This window comes from Vanellus vanellus, assembly GCF_965231255.1.
Source record: "Vanellus vanellus genome assembly, chromosome: 16".
Lineage (NCBI taxonomy): Eukaryota > Metazoa > Chordata > Aves > Charadriiformes > Charadriidae > Vanellus > Vanellus vanellus.
The window spans coordinates 11497512-11519995 of record NC_138921.1 but is presented as its reverse complement, the minus strand read 5'-3'; the positions used below and the strand labels follow the sequence as shown (position 1 = coordinate 11519995).

At 41.6% G+C, this 22484-nt stretch overlaps 1 protein-coding gene across 1 annotated transcript in view; it reads right to left on the bottom strand.

Annotated features, from left to right (window-relative positions):
* TMEM132D (transmembrane protein 132D) overlaps positions 1–22484 on the bottom strand; it is a gene marked incomplete at both ends in the record, with an annotated part of 267960 nt that overhangs the window by 23999 nt on the left and 221477 nt on the right. The window contains one exon of the mRNA XM_082491814.1: positions 16973–17116. Coding sequence (XP_082347940.1) covers positions 16973–17116 — 144 coding nt within the window. The remainder of the gene's footprint in view (positions 1–16972; positions 17117–22484) is intronic.

Sequence of the window (22484 nt, the reverse complement as noted above, 5' to 3'; positions counted from 1 at the left end):
CTAAACAAAGGCCTAATTTAGGACCAGTTAAATTACTATGGATCAATACTGTTTCATTTCTGTGTCTCTTTCTTTGCGCAATCTAATAAAATAATAACAACAATGGTGATGATGATGAAAATTTTATATTTGAACGATTCCTATTACCTAATAGTGTCTCAGCATTTTGCAAAATAAATCTCCCAACAACACTTTGTAAAGCACATCATAGTGAAGTCTCAGTGTTTATGACATAAACATGTGTGCATGTCTCTGTGTGTGCATTTCTCACATAAATATGTGTTTATACAGTATAGATATTATTATCCTCATCGTGCAAATCAAGGAATGAAATGTTCACATAGCTTTCTCGTGGTCACAAAGTGCTGGGGAACGCTATCTGCAAATGCTAACCGGGGCTAGAAATGAAGCCTCGTTACTCTAAGGTTTGAGAATTACCAACCAAACCATAAAAATAGCTATAAATAGCATAAGTAGGAAAGCCAGGCCAGAAACTATTTCCTCTCACAGACATATTCTAGAAAAAGTTACGAAATAGAAAACACACTCATGGAACGGGTAGCAGTCCAGGTGAGGACTGAAGAGACGCAGTTTCTATTTCATCTCTGCCACCTGACCTCATAAAAGGCTTTGTTTTCTGCTCATTTGATTCATTCATTGATGTTTTATTCATAGCTGTTCAGGTTGTCACAGGACAGTCTCTGATAGGGAACTGCAGCTCCTCGTCATTGAGCCTTGGCGCTGTTGGGAGATGTAGGTGCCATCGCAAGATAAATGTACTAAAAGAGGCAGTAATAAACATGGTAAGAGCAAACGTCTGTCTCGTGTCTGTGGCTCTTACAACAGAGGCGATATATAGATAGCATTCAGGCTATGATGTGCTTGGGGCTAATAGTCAGCAAATCAAATACAGTTCTTAAAACACGCTCAGGGTCAGTATAAGATTAGAAAAACATCAGCTTTTCTCACCATAACCTAAAAGAAAGCCAAATTGTGCTCTAGCTCTCAACCTGTCAGCCCTATTGCAGCTAATGGGGTTCCATGGCAGTGCGGTCCAGGTGCCATTTGGCCTTCAAGTGAAAAGCAGTTGATCTTGCTGCTAACCTGAGCCTACAGCTCCTCTGAGCTTCCTTTCACTTTCAAAGAAATGACAAGAGGAACACATTCAATAAAACATTTCCGGAGCCGGTTTCAATGAGGATGGGGAATCGAAGGTGGAGGATAATTTGAAAGCATTTTGTAAGATTTTAGCTGCTTGTTCCCGACTGACTCCGATGGGAGTCACGCTGCTTTGATCTTCCAAATGCTTTCACACTCTTTCCATCCTGAAAAGCACTCATACCATGTATCTATTTACTGTTAAATCAAGGTAAGTCCTGAACTTTGATATCTGAACTATCTTCAAACAACCAAGAAGAAAGAACAGCCAGATTATGGGAAAGAGACCCCATCTGAAAGTATACTATCCTCTGGCATTGCCAGGTCTTGCACGTTCTCAGTGTTTAGGAATCGGTGATGTTAATAACAAAGTTGCGTAACCGATTAAGAAGCCCGGGTGAAGTTGCATCTCATGAGAAGACACCAGGGTGCAGCAGCTACAGGAATGAGAGCAGGCGTGGGTCTGCGCGCTCAGTAGCTGGATCTCTTCCAGCAAACTCCTGTTTAAAGCCTGTGATGAACTCTGGACACGTAATGGAAGAACTGTACCAGTCAGCAGCTTGTTTCTCCCAGCACAGGCTGGAAGAAGCAGAACAGCTCCATGCACGCATTCTGGATGCAGGCAACAAAGACAGGAAAAGGAAAACAGATGAAGCCACGAGGAAGTCTTTTAACCTGCATTTGGCCTTGTAATTGAAGAATGGTCTGATTAGTCAAAAAAATCTTCCAGACCCGCATAACAGTGATGGGATTGTCAAGGACAGCGGAAGGACTTGGGTGTTGAGTTCCCAAGTGATCAGAAGTGGACATCAAATTCTCAAAGTTCATGCTGAAAATTCCCCCCCGGAAATCAGGATTGCACCACAGACAGAGGATGAGAGACTACTCTTCATCTAATTCATTACAGTTTTTAAACTCAGAGGCATAAGAAAGGGACTTTTGAACACCAGGATTTGCACCGAGTTCTGCAGTACCCTGGAGAGACCTGCATCTCCTTTCAAAGACTGATATACCCACCTCCAAAGAAACATTTATGAAAACATATAACAGAATTGTCAAGCAGCAGCTTCACTTGCTCTTGCAGTGCTTAGAGATGTGTCACATCTTCGCTGCTCCCTGAAAGAGCAGCGGCTGTTACTCACATATGAGCTGGTAGAAACGAACCTTCTAAAATAAAAGATCTCCTTTCAAAAATAGCACACATTGTATAGGGGAGCGAAAAGGGGAATTAGCAGAGTTTTACATTGAATTCTTGTTATTTATTTGAACGAGGCAGGTGATGGAGCCTTAGTCCTGGACCGTCTCTCATTCTGCCACAAATCACACAAATACCCAGCCGCAAGCCTAAAACCAATCAATTTTTACAACAAACCTGAGGCATTGGCTCCTCTTTCTTGACTCACTCCCGTCTAAGTAAGCTCAGAACCAGACCATACATATCAGTCCAGGGGATGCAGACTGTTTTCCCAAAAGCAGTGCTTCCAGAAGTGCTGCTAGGACACCAGCTCATCTTCAGCACTTAGCTTTGCCGGTAGGGCTAGAGGGGAGGAAGAAAGCTGGCAAAGAAAGTGCATTCCATGAGGCTTTTCACTTTGGCAACGAGTGCCCACATTTGTGAACTATGTTAGAGGTCTGAGTCCCTCACATACACCTGCAGGAAAGAGCAGAGCCATTTTGCTTACTTTTTAGCAAGATGTTACGATACCTTTTTTTTTTTTTTTTCTTCTTCAGCTTAAGAAACCCCCAGGAAGATGAGTGGAATTGCTAATTCAAGAGTTAGGTGGATACATGTTTCACTTCTTTACAGGGCACGCAAGCGATATGACAGCGCAGCCTGTCAGATCTTCTCCGGCGTTTCACAGACACGCTTGCTCTTTTATAAAGACCTTATGGCCAAAACCCAGCAACACTCACGTATTTAGAGTCGGTGCTGTGCCAGACGTACTCAGCCTTCAGTGCTTCACTTATGCTAATGCGCAAGTCCCCTGCATAAGCATACCCTGGCCTACACTGCAGGCACCTGGAGCAGCTGGGCATCTGCACCCTCTCCTCTTGGTTTCCAGACAACGTGAACAAACTGGACAGCTCAACTATATGCAAAGTTCCCTGGAAAAATGTACATATTAATGCCAAGCTCTCGGCAAAACGCGCTGGCAGGAGCTCACTCTGGTTGTGTCCTTCACACTCATCAGTGGGCTGAGTAGACAACTGATGACAAGGGCTAAATATTACTGTAATTGTACTGAGCTCAACCTGGTACCACAATTACAGCTGCTCATAAACTTACCTTTTTTATTTAAAACAGAGAAGAAACTGGGTTCACTTGCTATCCCTGTGCTCGCTAATCACGCACTTGTTATTGCGGCTTCAAAGTGGGAGATTCCAAGGTTTGCTGGTGCCCCGTTCCTCTGCCCCCTTTTCCTGCCGGAAGCCCACCTGTGCCATCACTCAGTTGCACTCAACTTCAAGACCGATGACGAAAAAAGTTGCGTGTCTGATGATTGCCACTCATCCATTCACAGGGAGAGGAAGACTGAGAAAGAAGGAGCACTCCTTTGTGTGGGATGGCATTCAGTGGGCACCACAAAGCCTTCAGAACTTCTCCAAGAATTACTTGCTGTGAGATTTTTAGGTGAGTTATTAAACTCCCTATTTCCCCCTCAGGTGAATAAGGACTGCCTGCCTCATGCAGATGCTATGAGGGACTTGCTAAGATTATTCAGATTTTTTTTCGGAAGCAGAGGTGATCCTCAACATGCAAAATCACATTATAGAAAGAGAAAAGCTGACTACAGGATATGTATAGTTCCTCCCTGGGCTTTTCTCTGCTGTGTCTCACCCTATCTCTATGTACATATGTATGTATTTCAGTGGTCTGAGATACATGAGTTAAGAGGCTCCTAATACTTTTCTTTTTACTTGTTTGAACAGCAGGACTCCATATGATGGAGAAGGAAAACAAAAGATGTGATATTTACAACAGAACCATGATTGCTGCAAAATCTCAGCGTGTAGTTATCGCGCCTATAGGACTGCTGGGGACCAAGCTATGCTTGTTGGCTTCCATGTTTTTGTGCATAAAGCAGTACTAAAAAAAGAGTTGTTCTATCACCCTCAGATATTGAGAGGAGATCTTAGCGCAGTTTCATCTGGATCTTTGAGCCTCTTCCCTCAGACATGTGCAGACAAGGGAGATTTTAGTTTCTTTGCACCTATAGATGGGTATGTGTGAATCCTGATAGGCTTTGACAAGCTAAAATAAGTCTTTCCACATTAGCAGACACTTAGATGGAGACGTCACTCACATGGCATCTGTGTCTGTCCTACCTGCTTTTTATGTACAAAACACCATCCACAGAAGTAGCCTGGCCAACTCATTTCACCAAGAGTGCTTTCTTCCAAATCCTCATAGCTGGCTAGCATGGAAATGTTGCTGTCTAGGCTCTTTGGGTTACAACAATTTCTCATTCCCGTATCTACTTGTAAATCTTCTGACAAAATTTATGAGCAAAGATAATTTTCCAGTGGAACAATGTAAGCTTCTTCCCCTTCTGCACAACTTCTTAATAGACTGTGTGTACTGCAGAAGCATGTTCCCTTGTAATATGTTATTTCTCATACAATTTTAAAGTTCCTCTACTTCAAGTAAATCTGGCTGTTTCAGCTAAAAGTTTTGTAGCCTTAGGGATTCTTTGCCAGATGAGAGGATGATCTTTTTAACACTTTGAGTTTCTGACTTTCATATCTTTCATTAAACCAATCTCCCTTTCATGATTTATATTTATGCCAATGCCCAATTCTATTACAACTCTCTCTCCTGCTTTCTCAATTTTCTCTATTATTCTTTTTGGGGTTTATAATATCATTTCAGCGGCTAACTCATAGGCTGTCACTTCACATTTATGAACTGAAACATGAATGCGCATTATTACTTTATTTTTATGAAAATCCATGATAACTAATGCACTGATTCAATTTCTACCAAGAAACTTTGCGTTTGGTTTCATGATATCTGGCCTCTAACCTCCATCCCTCCGAACAAACTTTTACGTCAATATTTACATATTGGGACCATTACAGCTCTTTTATCTCCCTGTCCCAATGACTTCAGAAGTTATAATGGATTTAGGCAAGAGTTTAATTAGAAACTCCTCTTTCCTGTATTTCGTGGAAAAATTTTCAGGGGAAAATATGACTCTAACAAATTAAAGACTTGATGTAAGCCCCTAAAAGCCCCAGGCTAGCTAGATAAGTGTTTAGTGGAACAGACAATTAGACAGTGGGAGATCATGGTGGTGCCCCGTTCCCTAGGAAGCTGCCATTCATTTTATACCGGTTTATGTCTTTGTAACAAAACCACTCTCAGTAGTCTGCCTCTGTTTTACAATGATACCAGCGCAGGCAGAATCGGATTATTTTCAGCAGGTTTCCTTCTTTGATGGCAAGGAGTATCTCCAAGTATCCTCAGAGATATACTCAGGCATAACTTGGTCCCCCAGCTCTGGCCCACCTCCACTCCTGTCATGCTATAAAGAGGAAAGAAAACATGTGAGGACTCGTGACTGCAGTGTCAGCTTCTGACAAAAGAGTCAAGGCGAGGGTGTTCCCAGGAAGCGAAAACACACCAAACTCCAGAAAAACCTGCCTGAGTGATGGTCTCATTATGTTTTAGCTCATTAAAGCTCATTAAAACTTAGGGTAGCCCTGAAGCACCCATGAAATCTGCTAGCAGCAAACTGGTTTACACAGGGACTAGGTTCCAGAAGACATAAACGTGTGCCTTTTAATTCCAATCTGTGCGCTGCAGATACCAGGTGGGTCTGAGCAGAAGGCCTTGCATCTAAAGCCTTTTCAAAAAGAAAATGTGATGATAGCTGAGTAAGAAGTCTAAGGATTCAGCAGAATTTTCTATACTTACTGCAGCTGGCTGGTGGATGAGAGTTTGTCTGGTTTTGGGTTGGTGGACATCACCTGCTTACTGCCAGACCCTGCCAGGAATAGTGCAGATTTCATCCTGATCATGCACTTAAACTGATCTCTTGAATTACATTTTCCAATGAAACCTGAAGATGAGTGCTCAACTCCTATTAGACTATACAAGCTCAGTGACCTTAAATCACATTGAAAACTTCAGCCTTACAATCAAGCTGTTTTTCTAATCCTTCCTTGGATCCTTCACTAGACAAAAAATAGAGTAAACGACAGATCAGACAAAGCTAATTATTACCGAATCTGGAGATATCCGCTGCAAAATAAGGGACAGCTTATGGCCCCCTAAAGGATTGACATAGTCGTGACCTATTATATCAACCTCTGGCAAAAGTATATGATTAAACATAATTGTTTAAACTAGAAGTTTGTAAACTTCTGATCCTTTTACCCTTGACAGTGTGTAACGCAGATAACTCATCTTTTGCTGATGACCGAGTGGGAAAGAGACCGTGACCCTTCCGCTCTGGATCCCCCTCCACCAGCACAAGAACCGATTAGTTCTTTCTTTGCTTCCTGTGCTGTTGAGTGAAGGAAGTCCTCTCCCATCTAATATGCTTCTGTCATCATCTCCATTCACGTCCCCTAGTAATTGCTGATTTTTCTTTCCTACAGTTTTTCCGTGTTGGGCACACTTTATGACATTTAATGTCTCATTTTATGCGCTCAGTCTTCTCAGAGCCTCAACAGCAACAAATGAACCAACCAGCCCATAAAGAAAACTCTTATCAGTAATTAGCCCTGCTGGAGACCTGATGATAACTGTCAGATCTGGATACTAAAAGGTACAGGATGAGGTTACTCATACCTACGTACAGCTTTCCCAGCAGCCTGAGCTCCAAGGAAATAAATACCAACGAATGCAGCCCAGCTGAATCTACTTAGAGGAAAGAGAGCGGGGGATGAGATTAGACACACACATTGTTTAACCTGGGAACAAAGGGCAGAATTCGGAAAACTACTTGTCAAGGTGTCTTCAAAAATTAGTATAGTACATGCAACTGTATTGCCAGAGGGGCTGTTTCTCATCCCGTCTGCAGGCCTGTGTGAAATCCTTGCGATGAAATTCTCAGCCCTAGGGAAACAGTTGCTTTCAAGATTCGTTACAAGCTTGAAACTCAGCTCAGCATCATCAAAATGTGTGAAGAACTTTCAAGGAAACACGGGCTGTCTTATGGCTATGGCACTGAAACAGCTAAAAATGGCTCTGGCTGATCTTTGCTTTCAGCATTAAGCTGATGCCAAACTAAACCATCCAGTGACGGTGAGAGCTGTGCTTAGACACAAAAAAAAAAAATCCCAATAAGGACTAGACTTTCTCTTCTCTTCATCAAATAAAGGGCAGAGCAATTCCATTAACTACACTGGGTTACCTGTGGATTTTCAGTGGCAGAAACGACATCCAATCATTAGCAGAAATTTCATGCGTGCATGTGAGACTGGCCTTGATTGTTTCTTTTAGTGATAGCCAAGTACAATTAATCTAATTCTTATAGGCAACACATAAAATGTCGTTTCGTACCCCGCCATTGTGCCTTTAGATGCCTCGTCACCAGGGCAAACGATACTTTCCTTCATTACCAAAGTTTCACTTCCTCTCTGGCTTCTACTAGAATGAAATGGAGCATGTAATGGAACGTCATGTTCATAGGTTTCATTTTGGTATCAGCTCCAGGTCTGCACAAAATCCCAAACACCACAACAGCTTTTCACACGCTCACAAATGCTAAAAGAAACTGCTGAAGGCATCAAATCCCCAAGTCTAAAGACGATGCCCTAAATTTACTCAAACAAAACACCTTTACGGTTGCAAAATCATTACCTGCTTGCAAATAATCAGGTAATTTTTAATGGTTATTATACGGATGAGATTATATAAAGTTGGGAGAAAACATCAGCTTTCTATAATACCCACCTGCTCTAAATACACAGTTTAACTAAAATTGAAGAGCCATTAAGACCAGTTTTTGTAGGTGCTCAAGTTTCTAATTCCCAATTAAATTAATTGGATTTGAATGCCTAAATAGCTTCAAAAATCAGGCTTATCATCCAATAACCAGTTAAACAAGGCAATGCTGCAAAATAAAGGCTGAAACCAGAAAGTTGTTCAGCATTTCTACGGGCAGCTGATGTGGGAAAAATAATAGTTGCAATGTCTCCTATAAACGCATACAACACCTGAGCCACAATCTTGGAAAAGGCAATAGACCAGATCCTGTCACCTGTGTAAAGCATGAGAACTATTACAGATAATTATTTTTTATAATCAACTGGACTCGGATAACTCCCCATTTCTGACATCTGAAAGCAGTTTTCAGATGTATTTTACTTGTTTACCTTCTTATGCTCTTGGAAATCCTTCAGAAGTACTGTATTAATTTTACAAGTAACTGCAAAGAGAACAATAGGCAGCCAAAAGTCGTGATGGAAAACCAGGGAAGAGCTGAGAGTGCTCTGCACTCAGAAATTCAAGTATTGCTCTCCATGGCACCAAAGGGAACCGTTCACTCTCTAGATTTGTGTCTCCATTTCGTCTCTCCTTATTACTTAATCCTCGGCCTGGTAAATAATGAGCCTAAATTACCTGCCTAAAACAGAATAGAAAAATAATGTGAAAAGTACCCTAATTTCAGTGGATCAGCCACAAAGGTCTGAAACTTACCTTGCCTAAGTCAACTCATTTAGCCTGTGGCCTGATGTACAAAGTCCTTGTCTTTGAAGCTTCAGGCAAAGAGGGTTACACGCTTGCCTCAACAAGGTCCTAGAAAGTAATGCAAAATGGTCCAGACGGTGGGTAACAGGGAAGGAATCTTCAGTCAGCAGACCTGCACGGACCTGCACAGACTCCGTTACACAAGAAATCTGCATAGATTTCTAAATCCTTACTCAGCCACTAATATTTTATCATGACAGTAATTTTTATGTGCTGTGATTAAGTTACATTTAACAGGACAGCTTCCTAAAGAGTCTGTGCTCTGTCCTAGTTAGGGTTATGTATATTATTAACAACCATAATGATAAATATTAGAGAGTACGTTTTACGTAAAGATCTCAAAGGATTTTTCAAGGGTTTAGTATTAATGCTCTTTACCTGTCAAAGTAATTCAGAACCATCACGTACCTTTTGTATGTGTCTATGCTGAGACAGATCAAATAAATGACATGCCAAAGATCACAATAGCACACCAATGCCACAGCTGAAAGCATATGCCAGAGCCCACACTATAACCAGTACGTTTCAGTGCAGCATCTGAAAACCCACCCAGTGGGTTATCCAATCTTATTAAGGCCGACGCAAATGAAATGAAAACCAAGTGTCTGTATGACAGTCTGTATGCAGACTGAGCCCTTGCTGGAATCTGCAATGCCTAAAATCCCAGCCCAGGTTTAACCTCTAGAGCATCCTTCCTTTCTTCATTACCAACGAAGAAGAGAGAACTGGATAGGATTACAAGTCCTGGGCTCATTACATCCTTTTCATCTCTTAGCCTTCCTAACACTTGTAGCCTCTTTTTTTCCTTCTTATATGTATGTCCTATATAAGCTGCTTGTTCTTCCAATTGCCTCTGACAACTCTAGGAGTTCTCCAAGTATCCCATAGCTAATATTCAGGATAGTTCAGATCCGACCAGCAGTTTCTCTACTAACTCTGGATCACCAGTCTGATTTTCAGCTAATATTAAGCAATATAATACTGTTACAGTCATGGGATCTAAACATATTTTGATCAGGCAAAAACATCTTGTCAGATATATTTTTAGTTTAATGAAACCAACCCCTTCCATAGCTAATACAACATCTGGACAGTCCTGCAAATTACAAGCAAAAGCAAAGTCACTTAGTGGCTATGCTGTATCTGATATGTCCAGAAAAATCCTAAACTGGGCCGAGAAGACAAAAATTTATATGGCATATTTTAACTTTTTACTGCATGGTAATAAAGCAACACAATTCTGTGTCATGGTCTGGAGGATGGCTTAGTGCAGGCAGGAAGAGCTATAAATACCACATCTTCTAAAAGAAAGTGGCAGGCGATCACTGAACTGAAAAACACAAAGAGTTTTAAAGCTAAAGGGAACTTTTTAAGAGAAAGACTCACAACTTATAATGATTAATGCAAGCTCCTGTTTTGGAGACAGGTGCTATTGGATGATCTGAGCCCAATGTAGCTTTCATTTCTATCAGCGTAACATCACGTGCCTCAGTAACGCACTGCTGGCTTAGCCCAGGGGCAGAAAGAAGAGAACTAATTTCCCTTTGTATTCAGCTTGTCTCCTCCTTACTTCCCCGGCACATTTTTTTCTAGAGATCCACCAATCTCTTTTCATTGAGATGACGGAGCACTTCTCAGTACTGGGATTCAGTACCCCATGAGTTGGGGTTTGAAAGCAGCTAAAAAAGTAGGACTCCTAATCCCCTTGGAAAGGCGAAGCGATTTTGACGTTCCTACACGGGTATCTTTCACTGTACAAATGTGACACTCAGAAACAGGTGAGCCACTTGGAAGATCTTCACAAGAGCTCCTGAGCATCTTCACTGGGGGGTTCACAGGCACAGGGCCAGGATAAGCCTTTTACATGGATGGTATCCGACTAGTGATGCGACAGCATGGGAATGCCTGTGCAAAGCCATAATTTCACATCATTTCAGTGAATATACAATAGAAAGAAGCAGTCCTGCCCGTCTCACCCTGATTCGTGCTCCGATGTCACTTCTTTCCCAGCGCTGACACAAGCATCATGAGCATCTGAAACACACTCAGTCAGGGAGCAGGGGGCTGAGCAGGGAGACAGGTCATTCACCAAAAAAAAAAAAATTATTCACTTTCACTCAGCTGCGCTCACGGCCAGCAGAGAGACAGGGATGGCAGCTCCATGTTAGTTAAACAGTCACAGAATCGCACCTTAGCAATTGTGTAATACATGAGGGACATTAATCTTTTGGGTTCAGCAAGTGGTTAGATCTGCTCAGTCAGCTCATGCAAACACCCAGGCTGAGACTGAGCAACCTTTTCCAGAATTTCAAAGTTGCTTTCTTAAAAAAAAACCTCTCCTCCAACTCCAGGGGGAAAAAAAACCCACACCAAAATATAAAATATGAAATTTGAAATGATCTACCTGTGAAAAAAACCTGCTCTGCAAGTCCAGTCATTATAATTTCTTTCTTACTTTTCACAATCACAGCTGACTACTAGCTGAGACTCTACATCTCTTCGTAAACAATACAGATCAGCAGCTAATAAGAAGGGAAGCCACGATCCCTGCACCATTATTCAAAAGAATTCCTCACTCAGATCCTCTTCGGCATCATTGTTTGGATATTCTTTAGATTTTCGCCTCATTCTTCGTATGGAAATAGAGATATTCCTTCCCACGAAGGAACAGAAATACCCACAGAAAGAAATAAACCATCATCCCTGGCTCTAGAAGCACACGTATTCTTTCCCATTAAGCACAAAGAGACAGGTTTCTTGGTATCTTCTGTAGAATTTTGAGGAAGCCTCAATTCAGGAATTATTTGGATTTTTATGTTACAAAGAAGTTTTGCATCTTATATGCTTATAGCTTTTAGAAATATAAAAAACCTGTAGTCAATTGTCCCAGTCAGACTGGGATTTTCAGTACAGATGATTACAAAAAGGCAAACAACTCCACAGAAACCTTGTTATTTCTCAAGATTCACAGCAGAATGATGAATTAGCAGAATATGAAAGAGAGAAATCCAGTAACTTCAACAGCTTTAGGTGAGTTTCAGATGATTTCTGGGAGATAAGGGACTCTCATGTCAGTTCTACATTCAGAACTCATTTTAGCCATGTCTGCTCTTCATACCAGAAACAGATTAAAATTTTTCCTTCTCCCTTTATAACCAACATTAACAGCACATGGACTGAACTCAGCAGTTATTATTACAACTTTTATTTTCAACAGTGCATTTTTCTGAGCTTGTCCTGTCTCCCGATTACTACAGCAGATCAGAAAAAGTATTTTCTTTTTCACAGTGGCTTCATCCTAAGGTGAAAAGTTCAGAAAGATTCTGATGTCAGGAATACTGAAACTGAGTTGAAATGACAGGACATGATTTTATCATTTTCTATCAAAATGAAATGTTTAGACATGGCAGAAAATAAAAACATCCATTTGCTGACTTAAATCAAATGTTTGTTTCAAGACAGATCAAAATTATTTGGGACGGAATAAGGCAATTCAGCTGGTGAGAAAAACCACAATATATTGTGGAAAACCATGGCAGACTGAACTTGATCTTCACCCAACCCTCAAGGCAGAGATTTATTTTCTCATTATAAAATTCAGTCCTACACAACCATATTCTGTGCAAATGTTCAATCTAGACAAAATCCCATTTGCCGATGGGAAAGTATTTTCTTTGATATCATTCAACAAACCATGCTGATTACATCTGCTTTTTTCTTTCCATTTGGGTCCTCTGAACCCTGAGCGACCAAAACCCACGTGACAACCTCACCTGAATGCGACACTGCACGTTCTGATGAGCTACTTTAATAGATCATTGCTTCTGAAACAGGGGCTCACTCCTCCCCCTCTCCCGCTTTGCTGTGCCCCCACTGCAGGATGCTTTCTCCTCCTCCTGTCCTTCTCCCCCCAGCAAGCCACTGGAGCAGGCACCGGGGAAGGGTGAACACTTGCCTTCCCCCTATTGCCTGGGTGAGCCGTGAGACTCAGCTGAGACATAACGAGCATCTCAAATCACTCTTAGCTCGGCTTAAACTTGAGAGATCACAGGGAAATTGGGATTCTTCATACCCTTTTGGGTTTAGATTTTTGTGTATCTTTGCAGTACCTCCATTCTGGGGGCCCGTGCCTCTGACCTGCAGCTATGAGGGTTTTCGTTTCCAGTTGAAAGCTGGAACTGAAAACTTGTGTAATCACATGCATCCAAGAACGTGTTGTAAAAAGAATATCAAATGTACTGCCACGAGCAATATTGTTGTGAAATCTGCAGCACTGGAACTGCCGACGCTAAACTAAGGAGCAGATAAAATCCTGGTCCTGATTATCTCCTCCCTTTGATTTTTTACTCTGTCACTCCACTGCTTTTAGAAGAATTCAACTTTTCCCTGAAGTGCACCAGTGCAAGGAAGAGGAGAAACAGCTGTTAAAAGTTTGATGTTTTACGAAAGCTGTAGCTTCAGGCTATTTCAAATGCTCGGATGCTTCAAGTTTTTGTAAAGTCTGTCACTTGTTTAAAATGAAGTTATTTCGCCACCGATAAAACCGCACCGTTATTGAAAGATTGCAGTAATATCTTACAAATCGCCAAGTGTGTTGTTATCCCCTCTAACACAGACCGAAGTGAACGGAACGAAGCAGGTACCAACCCTTCGCTCGCTCGGCGGTAACGTCCTACCAGGCAGCTGTGGCCGGAGCGGGCTGGCTCTGCAACCCTACAGCCGCCCGGGAAACCGCCTGCAGGGATAAAACACGACCGCTTCGCTCCTCACGCAAAGCCAGAAAGATGAGAGCCGGCACAGGGCAAGCACAAACGCCAGGCAATCGTCCCGCGGCCAGAACTGGTTGTAGAGCTGCTGCTTTGGGAAACGGGAATTCAGAGCAGGAGGCCACGCTGTGACGCCCTGCACGGCCTCTGCCCGTGGGACACAGCCCCACGGCGCCGTGCCAAGTCCCAGCTTGGGCAAAGCATACCCATAGTAAGAACCCTCCTTTCACTCCTTCTGCCCCAGGAGTTTGCTTGTAATACGGACAAAAGTCCATATGACAGTCCTCCTGTTTACACCCTTATCTACGGCCTAAGAAAAACACAAGATGCTCTAGAAGGAAATAAGCTAAAGGTATTTTGTTAGAAAAGCTCATGATTTTGGATAACACACAGATTTGGAATGGAGTCCTCTACAAAATACACAGCGTAATATAAAAAAGGGCCAGAGAAACAGTATCCTGTTCCCGGTGTTGGCACCATTCACTGTGTGACTTCTGGCAAGTGGCTTCTGGACAGAGCTGAGAATATATTGGAATTTTTAGTTAACTGATCAAACAAAATGAACCTAAAGGTGTTTTCATTTCAGAGCAACCAAAATGCAGATTTTCAATCAACTCATCAAATTGAAAACCCCAGAGCATTGGAAAGTGTTGCTTTGGAGACTTTCAGGCTTTGTTGAGCCTTGAAAAAATGGCCATTTTGAAATGCAAATGTCTTTTCAAACTGAAAGATTAAAAGCTGTTGATTTTTTCCCCTCTCCTCATTCTTGATTTAGATCATCTTGAGAATTTGATCCATATTAACAACTCGGCAAAAAAACCCTGCTCACCAATCTCTCGCTTTTCCATGAGGTCAGTAGGAGGTTTACCATCTACTTCAATGGTCAGAACTTTCTTACAGCACTCTGAAATTCTCACCTTAGCTTGCCCGTGTCTGTGTTTCTGTGAAACAGAGCTTATAACACGCCTCCCTTTTTTGGCATGGTTACTCTGTCATGGTGGACCAAATAAATTCAGATAATCATTTTTCAATAGGAATATTGTTTCAATGGACTAAACTTTATCCTGACTTATTCAGCCAAGTTCAAGTAGATGCAGTTTGGCAGAAAACAAGTCAGTGCAGAATGTGGTCCAGCTCTTTGAAGTCTCAGATGAAAGAAATGAGTAATAAACGCGGCCCCTGAAACTAAAAGAATGAGGTATCCTCAATTCTGCAAGGAAAATGAACTTAAACTCATCATTAATCTACAACAAAAAAATAGGAATAAAAGCTAAGCCACAAAGATGTAATCAATCTGTTAGATGCTACATGACAGATGCATTGAAAAACAGCAACAGTAAAGACACAAAGAAATATAATTTTAATCTTTATATTTCAATGGCATTTTAAGCAGACTTCTTCTTCCGTTTTATATTCACTACTCTAATGCCCAGAGATCAGAAACTCTAATTACTCTTGCATGCTGAAGGCTGGCCAGTAATTATATATCTTTATCTTCATTACATAAGATGTCTGCGAATAAGGCTCGGTCTGAAACAGAGCAGGTAAACTGGAAACTTGGAGACACGTTTTCAATTAAGAGCTCGCTTTAAACTGGTGACCCATTTTAATGCTGCTGAAACCTGCCTTCCTGCTGCGGAGGAGCAAACTATCGGGGGATGTTTGCAGAAGCCCTGAAGGTCTTGATCTCTGACTAGTGGTTTCCTGTTTTGCCATAGCGCCTATCATTAGCATCACTGCGTAACGGTGTATATATATGAATAACAGTAAGCACACAAGCCTTTATTGGTATATTCATGTACTCACAATTAATGACAGATACACACTTACGCAGCGCTACCAATTAACCTCTCTGACAGGGTTAGAGCTGAGCATATCGTATACCACAAGCTGCTGCAGATTTATATCAGGTAAGACCACTACACAAATACCCAATGAACACACCAAATTAAAAAACTAAAACTTCAGAAAACAAAACTGATTTTTAAAATATCTTCCAAATGGTATATTTGCTTTCAAATACTTTTTTCCAGTTCTCTGAAAAAAATAAAAAGTTAATGAGTGAAGACTTAGTCCATTAACTTCCGTAACACAAGAAAAGGATCCCAAATAATTTCTTTCTATTTTTAACCCTGGACTCAGTCCAACAGTTTGCTATATTTGGCAGATTTACCAGATTCAAAAGGGCTTCATAGAAACAAAAAAAAATGTCTCTATTAAGACAGCCAGAAAGACACATCTAATCAGAAAATATTAACATCATGGCTATTCAGATAAATAGCAATCCCGAGTAGATTCTAAAAGGGAAACATAAAAAACGCTGGACTTTGAAATTGCTTGGGTTCATCTTGTGTATAAGAAATTATCATGAAGAAATTACTTAAAACAAGTCCAATGTGTGTAAAAATTGCAACTTTTTGTTAAAAACAAAAGAAATTAAATCTGTTTAGAGATAGCTCACGAAAGATGATTTAAACCTATACTCAAGTTTATTCTCCAATTGCCCTGCTCCAAGTTGTCGCTCCAGCTGTGACACGAAGTTCCTAAACTTGTAGGTACATCTGAAACTCCCAGCAGTTTCCCATATGACAGTAACAACCAAGTACCCACACTTACCTTTGCCTATAAAGGCAAAAAATGTCCACTAGGAAGAGTCTTTTTCAGCTAATGGGGCTCAGGGAGGCTAGCTTTGGAGCTAAACGCTACCCTCAGCTGTTTGAATCGAAATTAAAATGAACTAACATAACAGGGAGAAAGCTTAGTATTCCAGTCAGCTTTAGGCTAAGGCAAATTTCACAAAGGCCAAGTCCTCAATATGGTGCAGTTCGCAAAAGTTAATGGGATAACAGTGATTTCCAGCAGCTGGAGGGGTGGCCTGTAGTATTTGTAATCGTTTTGTGACATGCTGGTTATGTTAAAAAAAAAAATCAATTTTAACTTTTATTTGTAGCCATGTCTCTTGTTTCCTCTTCTCAAGTGAAAGCCGCAGATGAGTTTGTGAAAAGATAAAAGCTGCTGTAGACAAGCCAACATTGCTGTCGGCGCGCTGGAATACTTTGCACAATCTCCCACAATCACCACTGCTGCCCATGTCCTTCCACTACCGTTAATGTGTGTTAACCATTAATCAAGCTGAGTAGGAATATGCAGGACTTCTTACAAGCTTTTAGTATTATTGGCACAAGCTGAAAGCCAACACGTGCAATTTTGTGGTTTTTTTATTGCTCCACTGATCCAATCTATATGTATAATAAACCTTTGTCTTCCAGCAGCAGAACAGTTAGGAGTGTGAAAGAACTTGTCACATCCGAGAACACCACTGTGTAATGGAGCAGTACGATCCTACCTTAATGACATCTTCATCTGAAGATCTGCACTCCACAGATTCCAGAAGATCAGTCACAGTCCCATCATCTTCCACGGAGATCACTTTGACAGGGACAGCCACTGTTTTCCCAGTAAGAATAGCCGTATTCAGGATCTCTGCTTCCTTAGAGACCAAAAAAAAAGTCCTTTTAGTTAATATATTTTGCTATTCATTCATTAGTACCTCCTAGATTCAGCTTTACTTTAATTTCTAACAGCTATGCCAAGAACTGTTCCAAGTACAGCAGGCAGGAAAGACTAATTTCCTCCCTTCAATCCTGGAACCAAACTCCCAGTTGTGATTCAGGGCTGGTAAGGTATCTGTCATACCCTAATTGCTATTTCATGAACGGTACCAAGTGTCAGAGCAACCTAACACCCGAGGAATGACCCTGCACCACATAAACAAGACGTACCTTGCACCTAGCAACAGTGACATCTCCATCCCGAGGAGCCCACCAATGACCTTGCTGATCACATAAAAGTAATGTCTTAAGTCTTGCTGTTCTACCCACAAAGCTGTTTTCTGAAATGTTTTCTACAAATACTGAAATTCTGTGACACTATTGGACAAATACTGTCAACGTTTAGAGGAAAGAAATACTGAATAATTGTTAAGGAACAAGTTTGGCTTGAGGGTAGTCAGAGATCCACTTTGTCCCAAATCTCCTGGATGATAACAAGTCCCTGCAGCGTGGGGCGGTGTCTTCTGCAACACGCACACTTTCTAACTTCCAGCCTGTGGACACCCTGCACAGGGACAATAGCTGCTCCAAAAGCCGCCTGAGGCACATGAAACCATCTGGCATGCCAGGCGTGCTCTAGCACGGCCTCTGCCTGCACGTTTGGTGGGACACTCGGGCTGGCCGTGTGTATGGGAGCAACTCTAGTCTCACAGGCAGGCTTTAGGCTGCTCTTTGGGACGCAGTGTTGGCAGATTCATCTTAAATCTCCCAATTCACAGCCTCTAAAAGGGGCTAGTGGCACTGCCTGTCATGGCAGATAAGACCTGGTTTCCCCTGCTCTGCCTACCAGGGAGTTAGTTTAAGAGTGCCACCATTCTGGTCCTGGGTAATGACTACATGTACCACAGGACTGTGGCGAATCAGACCCTCGTCAGGTTTTGTAGGACATATCCCGGCTCTTGTTGGGTAACGGTGGGCAAGCACTTGTTCACAATTGTTTCTTTATCTTTTCACGAGGCTCCCAAAAAGGAAGGATGCTGAGAAGGGCCTGGGCTCTTTAAACAAAACGAGCTCTGCAGCGACCTGTGCCTCTGGTACGTCATTGTTGTGATGATGATAACTGCAAAATGCATTCCTTCTGTTTGTTTTATCACTTCTAATTTAAAAGCACTGAGTTCTGATTATATGAAGAGCACGAGACTACACAGCCCTCTGGGTTACCTGGCTGTCACGTCAGTCTCACACAGCAGGTATCACCGACCTGCCAAGATACACAGAGGGCTCAAATTGGTGCCTGAATTCTTCTGCGCCTCATTGCAAGACATTGCTCATTCCTGGAAAGGTCTCGGAGCTTTTCAGAACTGTGCCTGCAAATCACGGACTATCCCGTAGAACAAGAGGCTCTTGATTTTAGCTGGCTCTTGTGAAATAAAAGCTTCCAAAGCCCCCCAAGTGCTAACTTCTCATTATCTAAATAGCTCACGCTATGAGCTCTGAGACTGACCTGATTTTACTTATGGAAGACAACAAAGTGGGAGATTGAAACCAAGTTACCAGAAGATGATGACTCCCCCTACTGCCTCTTGGGCTAAAGAGGAGATGCAGGGATTGCTCTCATATAAGGGATGTGGATCAAAAAGACCTTCTCCTGTTACTTAAAGAAACAGAGACACTTTAGTCAGACTCAAAGCAATATTTAAAGAGAGAAAGAAAGAAAAAACCTCCTGGTCTTTTAATAGCTGCTTTGCTAAAGTTTCCCCATACTCACCGTGATCTTTAGGGGAGGGTGAAATAGGATTTCACAAAAAGAGAACTTAAGAAGAAAATCCTCTCCCTCCCTCAGCACAAAAGCCCTTCAGATATTTTGAAATTATAATTCACACAAAGGTGAGAATATCTGCCTGTACCGTAAGGCCCTTCTGTCTTGAGTGCACATTTGTTCTCAGCAGAGAATACATTATTCAGGCAACTGAGATCTCAGTAAGATTTGCAATTAAGTTTCCAGGTTCTTTTATTTTTTTTCACATCGGGGCTTTGCAGCAAAGTTCCCGCATGCAGGTTATTTAGATACTTTTGCCACTCTCCTGTAGGCTCCACCGAGCTGCAAAGGGGGGCAGCTTGACAGAACAAGTGCCATTAAGCATCCGCGATAATTACAGAACCCAGGCATCAGGGCCCGATTTTGCAAACACTGGGGCATGAATCTCATTTCATTGGGACTATCTGAGGCCGTACCCCGTGCCTAGCTACTTGCACCACGCTGAAAAGACCTGCTCCCCCAAGCAGGAACGGCCTTCTTCCTCCAGTTGATACATTACGGTATGACCCTTGCAATTATTTTATAAAGCAAAGGGAAGCTTAATAACCAAGCCTTTGAAACAGCGTGATTAATGAGGTCTGCTTACCAAAGGCAAATGTAATTTCCCCTGGTAAGAGCTAGCAACTGAGAGTGATTCTCACAAGCTTCATGGATTTCTTTTGAGTTTCCGAATTTTCCAAGTGCTGGCTTTGGATATTCGGAATACAGACTGTACCCTAATAGAGCTGGTACCTGCCACCTTCTGGAAACGCCTGCGAAGCCAGGCCACTTCGTGCACCAGCTGTTTCACCGACACCACCCTGTTTTCCTTCCCAGCTACCTTCTAAAAGCATGTCCCTAAGACATCTAATCCACGGGGAATTTCTGCATGTCCAGAGTCTCAGGTGGCTTCAAAGCTCAGTAATGTGGTCTCGGGTCCTGCCCCAGAGCTCTCTCTCTGAGGCTACCGTCTGACAGATCTGTACTTAACCTAATCGTGTGAATAATCACAACAACTTTAATGAGAGCACTTAAATGCAAGGAGATGAGAGCGATTGTACCTGATTCTAAGGTAAAGAAGCAAATTCCTGTGCTGTCTCTATCCAAAATCAAAGATCCCCAATTCAAAGTTTTCTAGATTTTGTCTGTATCCAGGTTCTAGATGTATGTTCAGAAAGAGAGTGATTCCAGACCTGTGCCTAGTCCGTATCAGCACACCGCGCAGCGCATGACCGTACTGCTGATTCTCAGAGAGTCATAAAACAATCTCTGTCCCCTCTCTCTGCAAAAGAAATGAGGGAGGTGGGGGGCAACAAGCAATGCCTGGAGTTCATACCAGTGGCGGTGGCGATTTTCTGACCTTCTGTCAGCAACTACTTGCCGTCCCAGGAAAACAAATCCACCCGATACCTCTCTAAAGCACAGGAAGGGCAAAGCAAGCTGGCAATGGACCGAAGCTGTGCTACTCTGCACTAGAAGAACTGAGCTGTATATGCTGTTTGCAGAGGTTTCAGTACCTCTACCAGTGTGGACTTGGTGTGTGACTTGTTTAGGTACTTGGTTTGCATCTCACCCTTCAACATAGAAGCATAATAAGCATTTACACCAATTTACACAGCAGGGCAGAGTAAAATGCTTCTTCAGCCATTTGTTTAGTGGCTAGAAAGGGCTTAATGTTCCCCGGGTGAAAGCATATAAAAATTATTTCATTTTGAGGAAACAAACATGATACTCGTTTAGCTATACAGAGATTTATAGTTCTGAGTCTCCGCATGTAAAAGCTATACATCTAAATAGTTACTAATTTCAAAGTGTTGCTTTTTGCTGCTTAAGTGATAAAGGAATCTTCCGAAGAAATATTATGTTCTTTATCCATAACTAACACAGATTATAGGAGATATGATGTCAGGGCATTGCAAGATGGGAATAGTTATGCGTTTGCAAAGCTATAGCCAAATATTCTAATGGCTAAAAGTTAATTCCCCGAGCAGCTTTTAAAAAGATGCTGAACTTTCTCTACCTATTACGTAGCCTATCTCTATAATTCACATACACTGAACCCCCCAAATAATAAAATGAAATCATAAAAAAAAACCCATTTTTCTCCATGTAATAGAAATGGAAGACCAGGTAATCTTTATTCTGAAATTGCTACCACGTTAAAAAAATAGTAATACTTTTAAAGAAGATTCTGGAGTGAGCGTTCTTTGCTTACTGAAGAGATTCATATTAAATAACCGAGCATATTAAGCCCTCCAGCAGAAACATATTCAGAAGATGTACACAGTAAGCATCTATTTAAGTAGAAATGCAGAAGTGAATACCTATTAGCCTTTTTCAGTTTTAATTGGTAGCTTCCCTGCAATTCAATTTCCCTTCGGACATCTTTTCCCTTATAATTCCTGAGGTGAAAGAAAGGACTTCAACAATATCTTTATAAATCTTAAGGAATTTCTTTCTCTTCCCCTGGTTCTCTCCATATACGCAATATTTCCCAATGTTTTTCTTAATAATGACTTTTAAAAGAAATAAATACATCGCTAACTCACGCTTAGATTTGAGGCCCCGCATCAGGTTTATGCGACAAAGAAAAGTTTAGTACTAACTGTCAGCATTCTTTTCCAAAAGCACTTTAGCACGATTCAACACATCCTTTTAAAGCGGAGTCCCCGTTACCCCTCACAAACCTCACAACACTACAAGCAGCAGTGAGCAAGGCACCAGCTTGTTTGCAAAAAAAGACCTGCAGACATGTTTCCTCAAAATAACTTGGACTGATCTGCAGCTCATACCCTTCAGGAGAAGAAGTACTCGTCCTACTACAACACACAAGGAAAAAAGTATTAAGAAGTCCCCACAACACTATAATACATGTTCTATAAGCACGGCAGATCTCCAGATACATTTTTTATTATAGTAGTGGAATATATTTTTGCAGGCTAAATATCTGACTTCTAAAATCAAGCACGTTCCTTTTTTTTTTTTTCCAACGGGCATCTCGGCTTTGGGGTTTACTACGTACAGACTGCAATAGGGAAGAGAATAAAATGATCACTGAAACCTCCAGAAGCCCCGGGCACGCCACCAAACGGGAATGAATAGCTGCCTGAAAATCCGTCCCGTTTGGCACTCATTCAATATCCTCCATTTTCCTATTTTTTCTTCTTGTCTATTAATCAGCCTGTAGAACATTACTCCAGAGTACCACCTTGAATCTGGTCACTATTTATTTGAAAAAGGCCTAGCTTTTCCTCCTCTGCAGCTAGCAGCCATCTTATTTATATCAGAGAATCCGTGCTTCAGTCATGCATAACTAATTTCAAATCTTATTTAGCATCAAGTCTCAGAATTAAGAAGCTAAGTGACAGCTGTTTAATTAACTCCTTAAGCTGATTAGAAAGCATTACAGAAATCCCCCCAAGGAAGAGTTTATAACTGTCAAGAGAGCCTAAGGCCATGTTAATGCTTCTGTTTAAATTTAGTAAGCTTCTAAACCAATAAAGTCTAAA